The following is a 20,808-nucleotide window of genomic DNA, read 5'->3' as shown; positions in this document are numbered from 1 at the left end:
CTTTATTAGGTACTAAAAGATTCCGATGCTCACCGCTAGGAGTATCGATTTACAACATTGTAGCCATTACTTATCATATGCTCTAGTATCCTCTCCTACTCTACACCATTCTACTCGTATATTTTGAGATATCCATTTAGAGTGGCCAACAAAGTATCTACGTGCTAAGAGATCGAACTTTGGAATGATGAAAAGAGCACGCTAGTCCGAGAATAGTCCAATCGGTACCTCCAATGTTTCCACATCAAATTATAGCAAACACTGAATGTAGAACTCTATTGACTTATAGCAAACACTGAATGTAGAACTCCACCTTTGAACAGTACCGCTTCAAAGACTAGTCGGCGATAGCATCGTTCATTACAGGCGCTATGTTCAGTTAAAGTTTATCGAGTATGGCGAAGTTCGATATTCACCAATGTTCGCTGTGCAAGAGGATAGAGCTGGGGACGGAGCGAGTAGAACTGTTGAGTTACTCGGTTCTATCGGTTTATGTGCTTAGCAGAGGAGCACCGAAGTTACTCGGTTAACCCTAGCCGTTACCGGTCAGTTCAAACCTTCAAACAAAGTTCGCGTGTTTTACTTAATTCTAGCAGACAACAACGTAGGTACTGTTGTATTTAAATAGGGGAAAGTAGCCTATATCGTACCGGCGCCGAAATCGTACCACTATTAATATTGAGGAAAGTATTGCATGCAGGAACAATCTGAGAAATTTTTCATGGAATACAAATAGAAACTGACACTCATTCAGTTTCCCGCCTTTCACCAAGACAACAGCTGTATTAAATCGTGCTTAATAGTAAGTTCTGATTTCTCATATAAGATTTTCTTACTCTTTCGTAAGCTTTTATTAAAACAATGAGTTAGTTTAATGAATGTGTTTCATTACATCTAGTATATAAGATTGTTTGCATTATTTAAACGGTAAAAATAGTCACTGTAACAGTTTTGTTTAGGTTATAATCTGAATAGTTTGCTTGGAGTGCTAGTTTCCTAAATCGTACCTTTAAAAGGTTGCTGATATCGTACCAGTACGATTTTGGCAACGTGAACAAGTAACGTTAGGTGCATAATATTTTCAAATTTCAGAATAGATAATGATCAAACAAGAATTCAGAAAATCGGAACCAAGAGCTGTACTTAAGGCACTGGGTGAATTTCGATCCGGAGCAGTAGGATTGAATGAATGTTGTCGTAAGTACGAAATCTCAAAATCGATTTTCAAGTGAGATTTGATGGGCAAGGTAAATAGAGGTTTGGATCGTCCTACAAATGGATCCATTAACGGGACACTTCGTACAAATTTAACGTTGACGGAACGGGTTTCTCCCTAAACCAAAGATTTTAGTTCAAACGAGAACGAGAAAAAAGTGTTCAGTAAGCTGTTGTACTAACTTCAAGTCTCTGTAAGAATCAATTGCAGCAGAAGAAATCGAAATGAAGAACTTCAAGGGGGGGGGGGGGGACAAAAAAACAACAAATCAGCTAAGTATCAAAAAGAACGAAAAAGGCATCTAAAATTATTGATGTTAATGTAAAAGAAGAGGACTGGTTTTATTTTATCTGTGAAGAAGCTATTCCTTGCTCTCTGTGCAATCAATGGGTGCATGAGATGTGCAGGAGTTTCTACGGCTCAAGAAAACGTTCTCATTTTGTCTGTGACGTGTAACGAAAGAATCTGACAAGTAGGTATGTTTCATATATGTTAAATAAGATTGAATCTTAAGTGACCCTTCGTGTTTTCGTTTTACTAGATCTTGATGATATTTAAGATTTATATATTACAAAAATCTTTGTATCTTAAAACATCTCTGTTTCTCATTTGTATTAATAAAATTCCAATATTAAATGATAATAATGTAATGAAATATCTTATTTTTATGAAGTTCTTATCGTGAAAATTATGTCTTTTATAAATGGGTACGATTTAAGCAACCTATAGGTACGATTTATGAAACTAGGCGCATAAATCGTACCACTTATAAGAGTTTTAAATAATGTCCTTTAAAACAATTTGTAATTATTTAAAAAGTCTGAAAAAAATATATTTTGTGTCCCAAAGTACTGTCTCAATGTCCAACAGTATATGCAATTAATATCCCTTCCCATTTCTAAGAAACTGAAGAAAAACTGAAAAGTGGTACGATATAGGCAACCTTACCCTATTTTCTGCTGCAGGACAAATTATTTACTTATCCCCAAGGCGGGCTGAAAGGCCTCTAGTATTGAAGAGAAGTTCATCCTATTATATGACCTGTCAAGTGGGCCTAATGAACACTGACAGTCTGAACATATTACTATAAATAATAATAATAATAATAATAATAATAATAATAATAATAATAATAATAATAATAATAATATTATTATTATTATTATTATTATTATTATTATTATTATTATCATCATCATCATATTAGAGTGTTTGATTAATATTAAAATATGTTCACAAAAGAAGTGCATTATATTTTTCTTCTATTTGTGTTTATTGGATTTGTGTTACCTCATCAGTCATAATTTTAATTGTATTTATTTCTACGAATTATGTTACCTAATTATTTTAATTTATCAATAATATTACTCTTCACAAAGAGAACATAGTTGTATTGAAGGCTAGTAAGGTTATAAAATAAATAAACATTATGTTTTTCAGTTTAAGATTAAACGTTTTATTGATTATTTTATCCAATGTCCGTAATAGTAAATAATTCTGTGTGTTATTTTTAAGTGTTTTAGGCAGCGCTTCATGGAGCCCGTTTCTATCTTCTTTTTTACTTAGCTGCAGCGTTTAACGTTTACCTCGCATGTTAATTTATTAGCTGTTAGTATTATAAATTATTTTATCAATTTTATTTCGTCTGTCATATATAACAACACTGAAAGTTAAATAGGCCTTTCATACGAAATAACTCCGCAAATAGTTGTAATCACGCAAATGAAATTTGCAACCGCCATTTTTCAATGAAGGGAAGCACTTTTTTCTCGTCAATTGGCAAAGCGAAAGTGCTTTATTACAACGCTTTTAAAACACGGTTGGTTTCACTTTCCAAGTACGTTCTAAAATCGACTCAATCTATCCAAATTTTAAATCTGCCGCCACAAATTTGTACTCGGTTCAACCGAGTAATGACGTCACAGTAACCGCTCCGAACCGAACCGCTCCGTCCCCAGCCCAGCCCTACAAGAGGAGGCCTACCGTGTTTGTTCTACCTTGTCATAAAAATATTTGCTATCCTCCACTCCCACCCCATAATGTTTTAACTGCTTAAGGATTTTAGCACAGATCTTGCGATTACTTTTTCGTAAGAAATAAGACGAAATTTCTAATCCCTTCTTTGCCTCTGTCATATTCAACATTGCAGAACACTAGTCGGCGTTGCTACGATGTAACTTTAAGAAAGAAACCTAATTATTCGTACTGTAATGGTAAATTGTTCGCATTTAATACTGTGCGAATTCAGATCAAATTCATAGTTCCACGATATTAATACTACATTCCTACCTTTCTTTATTCTTTATTTCTTTCCTTCCTTCTTCCTTATCTTCTTTCATTCTTTCTTTTCCTTTTTATTTATTTCCTTCTTTCCCTTTCCTTTTTCATTTCTTTATTTCTTTTTTCTTTCCTTCTTTCTTACTCCTCTCCCTATCTTTCTTTTTCCTCTTTCTTTCCTTCTTTCATGGTTTCATTTCTTTCCTCCTTCCCTTTTTCCTTTTTTCTCTTTATTTGTTTCTTTCTTCCTCTCTCTCTCTTTTACGTATTTGTTTGGAACAACTAAGCAAGTAACAAGGATATAAGAAAGAAGAATCTCATCCAGCAATATGACCCTGATGAGGAAACCCGTATTTCCGAAATATAATCTAGACATAAGATTGCAAGATTCAATACGTAAGGTGCATTCTTTAATGGAGATAGCCATGTAGCGATGAGTAGACTATGATATTTTAATATTTAAAAAAAATTAATTAAGCCTATACTTGTTCCAAACAGTTTCTTATGAGGGCAAAATTTAACTGCATATAAATTACTTCTAACTATATATTCGAGCCACATGATTTTACATTATGCGCATACTATGTAAAGAATGTGTGCCTTGGAAATATCAGAATCTTAGATAAAATTACCTTCACGCTTCAATCACTTTCATTATGGCCGAAACACCTGGAGCAGGTGATAAAACAACAGATCAGCATGTGAGTCAGCTCAAATAAAAAATATTCACAGTTGAATAAGATTATTTCAAGGCCTCATCGCTTCGTATAAAATGCAAGCTTTGACAGTCACCTTCGATGTAGATTCATTACACAAGTTCCAAAAATCAGAACGAAAGTTGCATAACGACCTAGTTGCCAAGATGTGCAGCCTTGGTGCAGTTGAAGTGTAGGAATATCCCCAAAGGTACAGAATAAAGTAATTGTAGGCCTAACCTTGTCACGCTCACATAAAAACCAGGTATTTAGCATGCGACAGATTTAAAAGTTAGGCTATCTTATATCGGAATAGGATTTTTAAACAATGTTTTAATATACCTTGATGGTATATGGAGGGAGTATTTAAATTAATTTTATTTTCATACTTTTTTTCCTTTATAGTTTTGGCTGTATTTTTATTTCTCAGATCCCAGATGCACTGCAACCTACTATCGCGTTGTGTCCGTCATCATATTTTGTCTCTCTCTCTTTCTTCTTTGTAGATTTCATTGCCAGAGCTCTATGCAATATCATGGGATGTCCTACCGTGGGATTTGCAGTCTCAATCGGGCTATTTACACACAGCGAGGGTACGGGAGGAGCAGCTGGCTAGTGATTTTCTTGAAGCCTTTCAATCACAGAATTCTTTTACGAGCCGCACATTTAAAACCTAGTAATTCCGGTTTTATTTCACTTTCGATAGAAGCCATGCTAAATATTTTTATTGTCTCTTAACAATAAAATTCACCGTCTTCAACAGGGTTTCATCCCGCTAACTTCTGAACTACTCGTACATAATAGCAAGCATCGCAACCAACCAACCAACTAGCTACCGAAGGCGATATGCTTCAGACCTTACTTCATCCTCCTCAGCTTTGTATTTGCTGAACATTCTTTCAAAATATTCAAAATATAGTTTCAATTTGAAATTACTGTAAGTATTTAAATTTAAGTTTAATCACATGAAACACAGTAGCAATACGTTATTGAAGAATTTTGAAAAAATAAATTCATACAAACATTATGCGTCCAAAAACAATTCTTTACATAGAATAACTCTTCTCGGGTTCTCAGCCAGGTGAGTTGGAGATTTGCTTCCAAGCTTTCGATGGCTAGCTCTGCCATCTTCTTCAGGGAATGAAGTATTGTGGGACTATGTCTAGCCGGCTATATATAGTCGTTACATGCAATCATAAGGATTTCTTCATATCCTCTTTTTTTGTTCATGTTAGATGGGTATGAGTAAATTTATTCGAAAATGATGCACATAAACATGTACCTTCTCTCTATTCCTCTGCACAGAACATCCTTCTACTCATCGTCTTTCAGCATATCGATTCCACGCATCTGAAATTCTCTCCCTGACCATGTCAGAGACTGTCGGACAATATAAAAATTCAAATTTAAAATAGGAAATCACTTTCTAGTTCATGGAATTGCTTGTTGAACACCTTCCAGGTTGCGCATCTTCGCTTTAACCCGTAATATATAATAAATACTGTAACTATGCTGTTGTCATTTTACCCTTAATATGCACTGTATTATTATCATCATCATCATCATCATCATCATCATCATCATCATCATCATCACTATTATTATTGCTATCTTTTGTTTTCTTTCTTTTTTTCTTGTATTAACTCGATGAGAGCTCTATACTGTTCTTTTGACCCTGTGGACCATCTATAGGGCTTTAATTTAATTTGTATTATCTTTGTCAGTGTTTGTATTTTTGTATTTATGTGTGCTATCTGGTAGGATGGAAAATAAGGCCTTATAGCCTTAATCTTGTCAGATTAAATAAATAAATTTCTAATAAAATAAAGTATTCAAAGAAAGAAATAATTTGTTCTTTATTTGAAACCATCTGTACACAATACCGCAAATCGGAGGCGGCAATATTTTTTGTGACTTCTTTCTATTGCGCACAATAAACTGATTATGAAATGGTACAGTGGTCCGCCGCTATAGTTCTGTGGATAGCGTACGCGCTTCCTAATCCAAGCGGTCCGTAGATCGATTTACCTTCACTCATTGGGACTATTGTTTCTTGACTTGCAATTGTCCTGTGATATTTTCGCGGCGATCCTGAGTCGTGCCGATCCTACGGCCAGGAACGTCCACAACGTGAATGTGTCTAGTAGGCCTATTCATCAAATAAAATCTCTTTCCTACGTTTGTTAGACTGCAAAATAGGGGAGGTAAAGCAGAAAGACATAAATAAGGCGTGCTGTAGTTCGAAAAAAGAGAATGAGAGAATCCATACAAACGATCCACCATCTACTTGATGGAATGGATTGGACTTAATGAGTATTGTTAAAGGACAACATTGGGATAATTGAGGCGTTTTCTTCAAAATGAGCATATACAGAAAATGACAGGTTTTGAGAAATCAAGATTCAAGATTTATTACACTAATTATTATAGTTTAATTTTAAAATAATCAGTGATTATTATTATTATTATTATTATTATTATTATTATTATTATTATTAATATAGAATGAAATTAATATCATATATTCATATAATAGAGTTAATTGTTTCTCCAAGTCTGCTTTCATATTAACATTACATATTTTTTTAGTATGTTCTATACTCTTTTTGTATAGAAGACGCAAAATGAAAAGCATGGAGGCTTTCTAATGACAAATTTAACGAATGTTTGCTACTGATACAACATTAAATTTCAGATTCACATATTTAGTGAAAAATAGTAATTTATGTAACCAGTGTATAATCTTGGTAATTATGGCACGACTTAATGTTTAGTGCGTGCGAGCGCGCTAATTTTCCACGAGTGTAACAATGATTGCGAAGGGAATTACTTCACTAGAAGTATTTCATTCAACGACGCTTTCAACTACAGAGTTCATTGAGCATCGAACATCAACGTGAGCGAGAAATCGATCGTCCAGTTCAAAAGTGCGACAACTCAAAAATTGCAATTTTTTAGTTATTTATTGAAAGCCCCTTTCGGAGCTCTTTCCGATTCAGTATTGAGATAACTCATATTTACAACCAAAATGAAAAAACTAAATAAACTGCTTTAGATATAATTATAACTATGGACTTTACTAATTCATTATTAGCACATTTCGAAATGTATTAATAATGAACTGGAAGATTGTGATAAACTCGTCCTGACGACTGACTCATTTCTAATTGTCGTGGTTATGAACCAGAACTCTGTTCCTTTCTAAGTGATTTATTTGAAAATTTCAACTGAAGATATCTCAAAACTTGTTTCTTTGAGTTGTCGCACTTTTAAACTAGACGATCGAAATGGCCTATGAATTTTGTCTGCACCTCTCTATCAGAAAAAACGTTCTTTTACGTCATTTGAAGGAATTGAAAGAGACAATTTAAAGGCAAATTTAAAGTATTTCACCAGATTTACTAAACAATTCTGTTTACGACATAAAAGCAACGTACCGGTAGTCACTTCATGAAGAGCAACACGTCGAATATATTCAACATTTGCAAGAGTACAAAGAAGTGAATTTGACATTTTTAAAATATTGGACTTACAGTTTTCAATTTTAGCACACACATTATTTGGCATATAGATAGTATAGGCACAAATTTTCAGCATAATTGGTAGAAACTGAGAAAATTTTACAATTGTTTCATAAAAAAATGGTTTGCATTCTTAAGTTTTATGAAAAAAATGTTCACAATGCTGTGCTCAAATGCGAAAAAAAAAATTGCCACGACTGCCTTTTGCCTTTTGAAATATCACTGAGATAACCATGACACAAAATTTCATGCAGATAGCTCAAAATTTGTGGAAGGAGATAGGTTTTAAACATGGTCAAAATACAAAAACTAAAAGCCGAAAAAAAATGGAGTTAAACAGCAGAGATTGCAGGGGATTTAAAGCGCGCACACCTTTAAAAATAACTGCAAAAACAAGAGTTTTATGGGGCGTAATTCTGAAATTTTGTGAAGAACATCTGTAAGCATCGAGATATTTTTAAGAGAAAAAAAAAAACCTTCTTTTTGAAAACTGTCATTATATCATTTCAATGTGCAGTAAATGAACCCTGTCACCTTACTTGATTTTCAAAATAATTTACGGAATATTTAAAATGAAACTGATTTCAAAATGTAATTATTACGATAATACAGTAGATATAGACCTACTGTCCATTTATCTACATTGCTACATACTGGAGATACGTTAAATACAACGTAGCACTAATAAAACGTACGCAGAATGACAGCTCACAACCTTATACAGTAAAGACGGTTTAATCGCGTGGGGTAATAGAAGATCTGACAAATAATGCTGTAAGTATAAATGTCAAAATTAAAGTTGTGTGGTGACAATTCCATCACGGACGGAAGAGTTTTAATTACTGCACGCTTTCAGCTTAGATGGAAATCTGTTTCGAAGACTCCCGAGTTGTCTTGGACAATCAATCACTATTGGAAACAGTGTTAAGTGTGCTGTATACTCTCTGTTTGCAATGTACTGAGATATTTTTATATTTAATTCTTAATTTTATTATTAAGGTCGGTCTCAAGCACATGTGAGAATAAAGGATGGAAAGAAAAACACGCTGTTAATTAACTTTCAGACTCTTTTCTGGTTTACTGTGAAGATCAGCGACGATTTTGGTGAGAATGAATTTCGGTACAACGCAGATAGCGGAAAAGGCTATTCAAAACGGACTGCTAATACGTGTTATGTAATAATAACGAAGACAACTATCTAATGAAGGAAACTCGCTAATTTTACTGCAGTTTTTGAGGTAGGAAGGTGGCAGCCCCATCATCAAACTTCAACAATGTGGCGCTAGCAACATAAGAGGAGCATATTACTATTACTGTTATTGCTAAAGGAAACCAGTCCAACTCCAATTTATCCATAAAGTTAATTATACGTCGATTGGATACAGAACTAGAACATCTACCTATGTTTTGATGATAATGTAAAATATCAGACATGTCTTTTCGTCGGAATTAACCCGAGAAGTAGTACTACCAACAGTGATATAAATAGATCTTACTTACTTACTTACTTACTTATGGCTTTTAAGGAACCCGGAGGTTCATTGCCACCCTCATATAAGTCCGTCATCGGTCCCTATCCTCAGCAAGATTAATCCAGTCTCTACAATCATATCCCAAATCCCTCAAATCCATTTTAATATTATCCTCCCATCTACCCCTCGGCCTCCCCAAAGGCCTCCCAACTAATACTCTACATGCATTTCTGGATTCGCCCATGCTACGTGCTACATGCCCTGCCCATGTTCCTAATTATGTCAGGTCAAGAATACAATGTGTGCAGTTCTGCGTTGTGTAACTTTTTCAATTTTCCTGCAACTTCATCCTTTTTAACCCCAAATATTTTCCTAAGCACCTTATTCTCAAATACCCTGTACTCTCTCAAAGCGGGATTCCAAGTTTCACAACCATACAAAACAATCGGTAATATAACTGTTTTATAAATTTTAACTTTCAGCTTTTTTGCGAGCAGACTGGATGAGTAAAGCTTCTCAACCGAATAATAACAGGCATTTCCCATATTTATCTGCGTTTAGATATAAATAGACCTACTACTACTAAACTAAAATATAATTATGTTTGTGTCATACTATTCCATTATACGCTGTACTTCAAATACCAGAAAATCAGGAAAATGAACCTATATTCGAACAAGTCGAACAACCAAACGTTACTGGCCCCAGTAAGCAATGATAATAGTTGCTCCTGCACATTCATATATAATTCCAACTTCCTTCTGCTCTTAAATCACAATCTGCCTATCGTAAATACAAATAAAATTATATTCAGAATTGTGATCCTACTATAGATAAGGCGGCTATAACTAATTAAGCAATCATCGTTTAATTTTACTGTCTTGTATCTTTCTTACAATTTATATAGGTATGATAGAGTTTGAGATAGTCAAAAGGACTCAGATTCCAGCAATAACATTATACTGTATGTTGGGAACAAAGTACGGAAACTACTATTATTTTGATCAAATCTAGGTTTGAACGTCTAATATTTACTAAAGTCCGAAATATAACCATTATTTGTACTTTGGACGTGTAAATATATCCAAACCTAAGCCTGTGCAAGTGAGGAACGTCCAATGTTAATTTCAGCTTAACACAGACAGGCCTATCTTTTGAAAGGATTGAGCAAATGTTTGTTTTAATATTGTCATTACAACAAAGCCGTGGCCTTACTTTGAAATTTTACGAACACTTAACAAATTTTGTAAAAGAAAAATACAACAAATAAGCAGATTCTGCAGGAAAACACAGACGTGTCATAGTTGATATTTGCTATCGAGTTATTACAGTTTCAAAACATTCATTAATCTGTCAGCTTTATGTTATGTGAATTATTTAAAAAATCTTACAGTCTTTCACATCAGAGTAAACTTAGCTCTTCACTGAATATAGCCTAATTGTAAGGAAAAACGAATAATTTTCTCATTTGCTTGACTGATGACACAGGAACTGAAGACCACAAATAACTTTAAGCATGTGAAATAATGAAAAATTGCTTTATGAATTTATTTCTACAGCTCTTTGAAAAATGATATTTTGAGTTACACAGCACACCTGCTGTAACACGACAATCCTTACTTGAACAGTACAGTAGAACCTCTATTATCCGTGGTAATGAAGGGGTTTGACTGTACGGTTTATCGAAAAAATCGGATAATCCATGTCATGAAAGGTTTTCATAAATTAAGTTCATAATACTTTGGCCTACAATTTTGTGATTTACTTCATGGTTTTGTGTTTAACGTGCTTCGTAGTGGATCAGGAGTTCACTAAAAGTTCGGTTGTCAACGACAGCTTCTGAAAAGCAAGAGTTGTTGGCTGATTGTCTGTGAAAATCCAAGAATAGTAGAAGTATCATGTTCGAGATTTACATAGGCCTACTTTGTACACCTTATCCTTATTTTCTATTAAATCGCTTTCAGTTGTACTCGCGTACTTTGAAGCAGCATTAACTACAGTTTATCCTTTCTCACTCCTCTCAAATATTTGTAATTTTTCGTTAGTTAACACAATACGTTTTCTTCTGACAATTGTGGAAGACATTTTGCATAGAAGTTATACATACGGCCACTCGAATAATAAGAATAAGGTCTTAACGGGTTTGTGAAAGTTCTTGGGGTAATTTCTTTGAACGGAGGTAGTGACTATTTTAGAAGTAACTATTTCTATTGCAGACGCGAATCACTCCTACTAAGTACGTATATACTGTGTATGGTAAAGGTATTTTTGGAAAACTACCTAGAAACATATAGCATAGTACTTCATATTTTTTCTGCAGCAAAAAAGAAAAGGCTAGGAAAAAAGTCGGATAATCTGACAATCGGTTAATAGGGTGATGGATAATTGGGGTTCTACTGTAGTTTCTACAGCCACATCTAATGAAGCCTTCTTTGGATTAAGATTCTAGATTACTGCTGAAACCGTTCTCAGGGTAGCTTGCTTATAAGGAACATCGTTGATATTCAGTAATTAGTCATCTGCGAATTGAAATTCGCTTCTGACGTACAATTTCTGAAGTATTACGGAAGATAAGTCTTTCATCTCTATTTCTATGATTACTCTGTGTAGCTCTCCTCGTCCACTTTAGGGATTTTAACTAGCAGATTTTTCCGACAACTACAACTGGGACCTTTTTATATTAGATCTCCTCAAAATTTCGTCAGCTTGCCACTTCACAGAGTTCGCATCATTTCAATTTTATACAAGCCTAAGTTCGGTCGTTTTATGAAGGCCAAAGACCGAATTTCGGGCTTTGATAAATATTATACGTCCAAGCCTAGGTTTAGTCAAAATAAACAATTTGCAATCAATGCAAACAGCAGCAGAAATAAACCTGTGAAGATTCAAATCCATACTTACCTTCGAGACTCTGGTCATAGCCCTTAGTGAAGAAGAGCATGGCTTTGGCCGCCCTCTCGGGTGTCTTGAGCAGTCCTTGTCGGTCCGGATTCTCTCCCAGAGACGAGAGTAACAGGCGATATGCGCGGGACATATCAGGTAAAAGAGCCTCTCTTGTTGGAGGTCTGTGGTCCAACTCCAAATCATGGTGAAAAGTGCATTTCTCGTGCCCTGAATAAACAGAAATTCTATAATCACCTCTACAGATTTCAATGTGTAACGTTTCAAACATTCCAATATTATTTTATTAGGCTAATATTGTCTTGAGTTACTGTAACTTAAACTCCACCATTACAAACACTTTCATTTATTGAACAACAGATGCATTGTGGTGTATTGGTTTACGTCCGAAATCCAGGAAAATTTGTGGGCCGAGAAACAGTTGGCTGTAAATTTGACCCCATGTTTCTTATATTCTAAGTCCTGACTACACATTAAATTCCCCCGTTTCCTGCCAATTCTGTGGTTCAGAGCTAGCCCAATGGTCATTTATCCAACGACTTGGGTTCGATCTGATTGTGATGAAATTTGTGTTGGACAAAGCAGACATTGCAGAGGGTTTTTCTAACTGTATTTTCGTTACTCTTTAACATTATACCAATACTCTCTACCGTCCCCTCATTTCGTGTATCAACTACAATAGTTAAAATAGGCTGGGGTGAAGTCTTTGGGTAATAGGGATCCTAAATACTGATACAGGATTTAAGGGCTTGAGGTTCTGAGCCCTAAGACTTAATAGACATTCATCTGGGGATGGGACCAACTCCTGTTAGGTCTGAAGCTGAAAGGCCCGCCTGTCAACATCGGATTTACGAATGCCACTCGGGCTAAGTGACAAATTACAAGAATCGCCCCATATAAGGCGCACTGTGGGCCAATATGAACTAACACACATGGATCCGTCCAGGGTCTTCAAAAAGCCAGTCAGCCCCCAGTTTTACTTCTCTATCGAATAGAGCCAAGAGAAGTATTTTGGTATAAAAATTCCTTACTTTCAGGATATATTAGAATCAAGTAGCGTTGTAAATAATGGCGAGCATGGCAGCTACTCTTACTCAGAAGAGCTTTAACTTATATTATCAATATAAAAATGGAATTCGACGTTCAGAATGTTTATGTTGACATTACTGATATACAGTAAGGAAGCATTAGATAAAACTACATAATCTTCTTTCCATATAAGGTGGCTCCGCATGTAATGACTGCAGAACTAAGAATATCTTTATGGTTCCTAGAACGCTAAGCTAATTAGTTCCTAGTCTGAAAACACAACCTGTTCTACATTTTCGAAGACTTAATAGAAAACGTGCTGTTTTTCAAAACACGAAAAGGAAATACGATATGTGAAGCAATTGAAAAATTAATTACTAAGCCTGTGAAGAAAGAATGTAATTTGTAGGTGGAGCAAGGACAGACTGTTTTTGGAAATGAAACGTGATGAGATTAAATGAAACTGCGTCATCACTAACAGCATGATCCAAACATAGAAGATGGGAACATAGGAACTAATCAGCGGTCGAGGCGTGGAAAGATTTTGCGTTGTTTGTTCATATGCGGAGGCATCTTGTATGGAATGAAGATTAATAAGCAGAGCTAGCAAGTTGGTACCGAAACTATGTTGTGTGAGCTTGGGCTATGTCTCCATCGAATGGACAGTAGTAACGCAAATCTAAACGTCAACAAACCGGCAGAATAATTCTGTACAGTCGGGTGGTAACCAGATGTCTTTCTGCCAATGGTCCATTGTCATGGAATAAGAAACACAATAAGCCAAAAATATATAAAGGTAATAATTGTCAATTAGAACCTTCATAATTTTCAGTCTAAAATAATTTACGCATAAGTATAAAAGTAACAATTCAAATGCATAGTGATATGTCTCTAGATTTGTTACAATACTTAATTATGTATATTTTCAATTTTATCAAAAGATAAACTTACAATCCCTTCTATGTTCATAAAAACTATTTGTATGCGAAAAAGGCTCATTTAACGTCAAATGACGTGACGAGAAAACCTGAAATATGACAGTATTTCTTATTATAACATAAAATGAACAATAAATTTGTGAATCTAGTAGTGCATCTCATATGTGGCACATCATATTAAACACACAAAATTATTTTCAAGGACACTTAAAATTTGCTTTAACGACTACGGGACTTCTGCAGATTGGTATATATGTTACTGTAAATGTACGAAGATCGGTAAATCTTAGAATTTACCGGTATAACCTAACATTTACCGTTATAGTGCGGTAAAACCCCAAAATATCTTATTACATTCATACATTTTGAACTTTTACCAAGAAATGTTGGTAAAACTCAGGATTTACCGATGCGAGCTGGTAAAAGCTAGATCGAAGAATCCAGAACGAAGAATCTCGCCTTCGTTGTGCAGATTCAGACATGTTTGCAGGGGTGAAGCGGTTCCGAGAGGCTGCCAAAGAAGGTCTTGAAATGCAAGCGAAGAAAATGAAAGCAGCCACTTGTAACAAAATTCCAAAATTTTTAGTCTGATAGAATGTGAGAATCAAAGTACCGGATGCAAAAATTGACGCAAAATCAATAATAACAGTGATCATAAATATTTAAGATTAGTTTTATCAACTTGGCACCAAAACTGGCAAACTGAAGTCATTGTACTCTAGGAACGAATTTATATTGTGTAAAGAAAATTTTATCAGCATTGAAGAATTAGAAAATGAAGGAATTAGTGTACGGGAAGTGGTTGGTCAATTATCTTTCGTTGGAGGACAAGGGTTCAAAAAGTGTAAATGTTTAAAAAGTGTTCAACAAAAAAGTGCTTCATAATGTTTGTTTTACTTTATTTGTGGACTAGACTCTTTGAGGAGATGTAAAGGCTTTGTTAATTTTTATATGAAATACTATAACAGACAGTGGTTAAAATTACAATATTTTTCACTATTTTTAATACAGAATATTGTTTATTATACTCACATTAGAATGTATGAATATTTAAATAACTTAAATTAAAAATAAATACAAATTATTTCAGTCATTGCTGAGGTGATTTTTATTTATGTTTTAAATAGATCCTAAAACAACAATAAAATATGAATTGGAAATAGATATGTAAAAGTGTGAAGAACGGAAAATCTTAGTAAAGATACTTTTTTCTTCTTTAATACGATTTTACCACAGCTGATCGGTAACTACTGAGATTTACCAACATCTCTTGGTAAAAGTTCAAAATGTATACATCTAATAAGATATTTGGGGGTTTTACCGCACTGTAATGGTAAATGTTAGGTTATACTGGTAAATTCTAAGATTTACCGGTCTTCGGACATTTACAGTAACATATATACTTTGAACAACATTATTCGTCCACATATCTCACGGCTTCAGTCATTTCTACATTTTTATACTGTAGCAGAATAACTGATATAGGCAATTCAATATTGTTTGAAGAGATATTGCATCACATCAACGTTATACATTATAATCGCATAAGAATATACTTGAATTAGGTATTGAAAAATACTATTTCTCTTTATTGCTGTATTTTCCATTGTGTTTTTTCATAGCACAGTGTTTCTGAACTACTATTGGTTTTATAGATTAAATTTCAACATTACATAATTACACACACAAAGTTTAAATATTAATAGTGCAAGAAAGTGCTCGAGTGAAGAAATAAACTTTTCTAAACATTATGTACAAGAATGACCATAAAATTTACAGCTACGTACTCAAGGGTTCCAAGACAATTTATCACGCTTTGAGCAGATTCATACTAAAAGAATAAAACTCATTTTGAAATAAAATGCATAAAGCAATAAAATATTTTAATAAGCCATACCGATTATGTGATTATATGCGAGTCACAGACTTGGCATGAAATTCATGCAATCCTATTAAAAATGTGATTGCCAACAGCAATTATGTATTTTGTAAAAATGTTACAACCTGAAACGTAATTTTATTTATTTGCTTACTTATTTATTTAATGTGACACAGTTAAAGGGCTTGAGGCCGTCTCTGTCACATCACCAGAAGTAAAAAAGAAATGCAGAGAAAAGTAAATAAGAAAAACAAATATAATTACAAATGCAGAAATAGAAAAGGAGCCGAGAGAAAATACAAGTGGAGAGATAAACTGGTAACAGGTAGCTTTCCTATAAATGAAAGATTACTAGTAGATTAATTTCCTAATATAGTTAGCGATTAAGTAATTAAACATATGAAGCTAAGCAAGTAGCTACAAATTTGAAGGGAAACAATACAGTAACAATTTCGAAACTTTTACAATAAAGTTAAAAATTTCAGTTGACTCCATTGTACTCTACTCAGTACGAAAATGCTTACAAAGTTTGTTTTTTAATACTATTAAATTCCGACAGTCGCTGATGCCGCTGGGTACGGGCACTGATCTCCCAAGCTGGCGGCCCGAGTTCGATACCCGTCCAGATCGTAATGGAATTTGTGGAAAAAGATGTTACAGAGCGATTTTGGGCTACTCCCGTTTCACCTCTATTATTCCACCAACACTCTCCACGTGCACCTCACTTAATCTGTCATCTGCAACAGTACTACTTTTGCTATTCCTGTTGTTTCAATGTATATTTTACTTCTGGTAGTGTGGAAGAGAAGGCCTCACAGCCTTAACTCTACCAAAACAAACAAAAAACAAATAAATAGTAAATAAATATGTACAAAAATAAATAAATAAATAAATAAATAAATGAATAAATAAAGCGTCAGAATCAGGAGCAGACCCGCCGCATCTATAGCCCCAGTGCTTGCGCACTGGTTTCTCTTTCAGACGACCCGGGTTAGATCTCCGGAGAGGTCGTAATGGAATTTGTGGACAAAGATATTGCAAAATGTTTTTCCTAGGTACTCCCTTTCCCCTCTATCTTTTTTTTTTTATTTTAGCAGGTTATTTTACGACGCTTTATCAACAGCTTAGGTTATTTAGCGTCTGAATGAGATGAAGGTGATAATGTCGGTGAAATGAGTCCGGGGTCCAGCACCGAAAGTTACCCAGCATTTGCTCATATTGGGTTGAGGGAAAACCCGGAAAAAACCTCAACCAGGTAACTTGCCCCGACCGGGAATCGAACCCGGGCCACCTGGTTTCTCGGCCAGACGCTCTAGCCGTTACTCCACAGGTGTGGACTTCCCCTCTATCATTCCACAAACACACTCCATCTCCCTTAATTTTATGTCATCTGTAATAATAGTAATATAGGCAGAGATGAATTATTGGGTGTAGTAAGGATTTGCAATACTGATAGAGGAAGGACTTGGGGCTCCAGGCTGTGGGACTTATCAGGCTATTCGTCTGCGGATAGGACCTGATTCTATCAGGGCCTGAGGTAGGATACCCCCTCTATCAGCGTCGGATTCACGAGTGTCACCCAGGCCATCTGTTGGACTCTGACAATCATCACATGTAAGGCGTACAATAGTTCAAAGTAAGTGTAAGTGTAAAGCCAAGCCAAGTTATTCCACAAACGCAATAGCTAGATAGTGAATGATGATGAATACATTTACTTTTTTGTGTTAGTATGGAGGGTATTCTGCTATTTTGCGTGCGTGTAGAGAAATTATAATTTGACAAGTAACTGAAGCGGGATGCAAGATAGGTAGATGTAGAGATGTAAAGAACTTAGAAAAGGAGAAAAATAGAATGAACAGTTCGTTCGTTAAGTATCATTCAATAATAATTTATATTTTCAGTCAAAACACTTATCAATATGTGAAGTCAGAAGATAATTCTGTTACATCATATTATAATTTAAAAGTCACAAATATTTTCGACTTATACAAAAAGTCATCTTCAGGTGAATCCTTAAGCAAACAATTTTGAAATTAGGTGAGGGACTAATCAGGTACATTTTGATCTAGTAGTTGAATGCACATGCAGGCATTTTACAAATATATACTTGTCATGACTCTGGGGTTAAATGGTTCACATACAAAATAAAACACTTATTTACATAGATAACTGAAATCTCTCACTTTTGCGTGTGTATAAAACTATTGGCATCTATGGCCTGATATTAAAAACTTGTGCAGTCAAGTAACAAACTTACACTATATGTCATGGGGTTAAAATTAACATATAAATGTATATAAATGATGAATTCTGCAATATTAATATGTTGTAGGGTGGAGGGAATTCACAGTCTGTTTCACCGCGGTGAAAGGCATATTTGTAAACTGTACAGTTGATGGAGTCCAGACAGTGAAGGCCTGTTTCACCCGGCGTTACATTGCAGACTCTGTTAATTTTTCTTTTCGTGTTCCCGGTTTTGAAAGTAGGCCCAAATTGTCCCACCCAAGGTCCAATTATTGTTGATACCATACCTAGTGATGCTGTCTTGCAGCAGTTAATGGTGTGTTCTTGTGAGACCTTCACGTATTACCAGTTCCCTTCAATTGCTTGCTTTTCGTTACGGAAGAGTTCACTTCTCTTTCTTGGGATGTGGATTTTTTCACGTTTGTTTTAATTATTATTTTAAATTTCAAAATTAACAGATCTACTTGGCGGTACAACGACGTCAAAGTGACCCAAGTCAATACCGGTACGGGTTTTTCTAATGTCACCAGGTTGTCTTCCGCCACTTCTAGTGTTCTCTTCTGACAGGGCTTAGGTGTAAACCACTCTTGAGTTTGAGGCGCTTGGAAGGCGGAGTTACATTACCCCGATGATATGATAAAATGACTATGATTATGTGGCGTTAGGAGAGATTTTAAATCTAAACTTAACCTAAATTCAAGCCCTGGATGAACATAGGAATCGAACCCGGGACCTCATGAACTGTAGCCAGGAGCTCTGACCACTAGACCACTAGACCATGAGGCTGGTCCCACGTCAATACGTTGCATTGTGTACTCGCGTAATATCAGATCGGGCCTCGGTGTGAATCGTGATAAAGACAACTTGCTATAGTTAAGATCAATAAACACGTATTATAATTATGATGACTGATATTCATTGTAATGTCATCGCATGAGCCCTCTAATACAGAAAACGACTTTCATTGTTGACTATCCCTGTTCTCTTACTTGTAAGAGAAGTGCATGATTTGTAATATTTGTCTATTAGATATAACTTCTTACTGAATTGAAGAAATCCTATATTCAGAAATGTGTCAAAGTACCAGATGGTTATAATTAAACTGACAGTGTTCAGCGTGGCACAGCACGGACTGTAATGATCGTAGGAGTGCGAAACTTCGCATATATGCTAATTAAGCAATGCGCTCGCAAATTCTGCAAAAAAAATAGCTCCAAGTCTTGCCACCAGGTGAAAATGTGGCGCTGTAAGCAGTCAGAACATGGTATGGGCGCAGGAAGAAGACAGGAAAGGTCAAACACATGAACACCTCGCGAGCCTGTTAGGTGTACAATGACATCTGCACATTATAGTGGATCTGTTTGTGCAATACGCAAGAACGCAACTGTGACCACACCATTATTTTCATACAAGATGGGGCAACATCACATGTCGCTCGCAAGGTGAAAGATTTGTTGCGAGAAACTTCCAGTAGCGACCATATCATCTCTAGGCAATTTCCAGATGCTTGGTCTTCAAGATCCCCAGACCTAAATCCATGTGACTTCTGGTTGTGGGGATATTTGAAAGATAGTGTCTATCCGGTCTCTGCCTGACCTAAAGGCTAGCACACAACGACATGTCGCTCTGATTTCACCAGATATGTTGCGAGCAATTGTCGACCATGCTGTGTTACGGATGCAACATGTTGCTGAGGAGGGAGGCCAAGTTGAACAGTGTTTGTAACCACAGTTCCAAAAAAACCGTGCCAGAACCACAGTTATCATGAATTTGATCTTTCCTGCCTTTTTCCTGCTCCCATACCACGTTCTGACTACCTACTCCACCATATTTTCACCCGGTTGCAAGACTTGGAACTATTTTTTTTTTTTCATAATTCGCGAGCGCATTGCTTACTTAGCATATCTTCCAGGTTTCACACTCCTACGATCATTACAGTCCGTGCTGTACCACGCTGAACACCGTCAGTTTAATTATAACCACCTGATATTACCTAAAAATTCTTCGATTTCCGGCAACCGACTTATTCTGAGCTTTTTTCAGAGAAAACATGCAACTTAATTAAACATTTTTAGCTAGAAAATGGCCGCATGCGATTAGTTGTGAGAGTTCAAACTTGGCTACTGATAACATACACTGCTCTACTTGGATACAATCCAGTCATGTCTGTTGGCAACCTTTTCTACACGTACACACAAGTTTTATACGTTAAAACTTGAAATATTTGCGCACATAGGCCATTAAAGGTAAGCAGAAACCGAGCAGGATGGCTCAGCAGTAAAACACTAGACTAGCATCAGGAAGTTCCGGGTTCAAATCCCTGTGTCGGTCAATCTGATAATGGTAATTCATCAAATTCCTCGACCACAAATATCGAGGAATGTAGCTATTTCTAAGGAAAATCTCGTTTCGGTTTCCACTTTCATTACAAATAAAGATGCAGACAGGTCCTATTGATTCGTGAAAAGTTAATCCATTGCTTTCGTGGTGAATACGTCTGCACACTATTCAGATATGACAACTAAATTATGGTAATATAGGATTTTTCTTACTTTGTCAACAGTGAGCGATTCTTAGGACACATGCCTTATAAAGAAGCTTTGGGAGACATATGGATGGTTTGGTAATTTTTGTTG

The 20,808-nt window shown here is 35.4% G+C and overlaps 1 protein-coding gene across 2 annotated transcripts in view; it reads right to left on the bottom strand.

Annotated features, from left to right (window-relative positions):
• Window positions 1–20,808, bottom strand: part of Pu (GTP cyclohydrolase punch) — a 299,440-nt gene that overhangs the window by 123,768 nt on the left and 154,864 nt on the right. For both annotated transcript variants that reach the window (XM_069834421.1, XM_069834420.1), the window contains exon 2: window positions 12,083–12,292. In XM_069834421.1, coding sequence (XP_069690522.1) covers window positions 12,083–12,292 — 210 coding nt within the window. The remainder of the gene's footprint in view (window positions 1–12,082; window positions 12,293–20,808) is intronic.

This window comes from Periplaneta americana, chromosome 9 (assembly GCF_040183065.1).
Source record: "Periplaneta americana isolate PAMFEO1 chromosome 9, P.americana_PAMFEO1_priV1, whole genome shotgun sequence".
NCBI lineage: Eukaryota > Metazoa > Arthropoda > Insecta > Blattodea > Blattidae > Periplaneta > Periplaneta americana.
The sequence above is the reverse complement of the archived record's forward strand: the minus strand, read 5'-3'. Positions and strand labels throughout refer to the sequence as shown.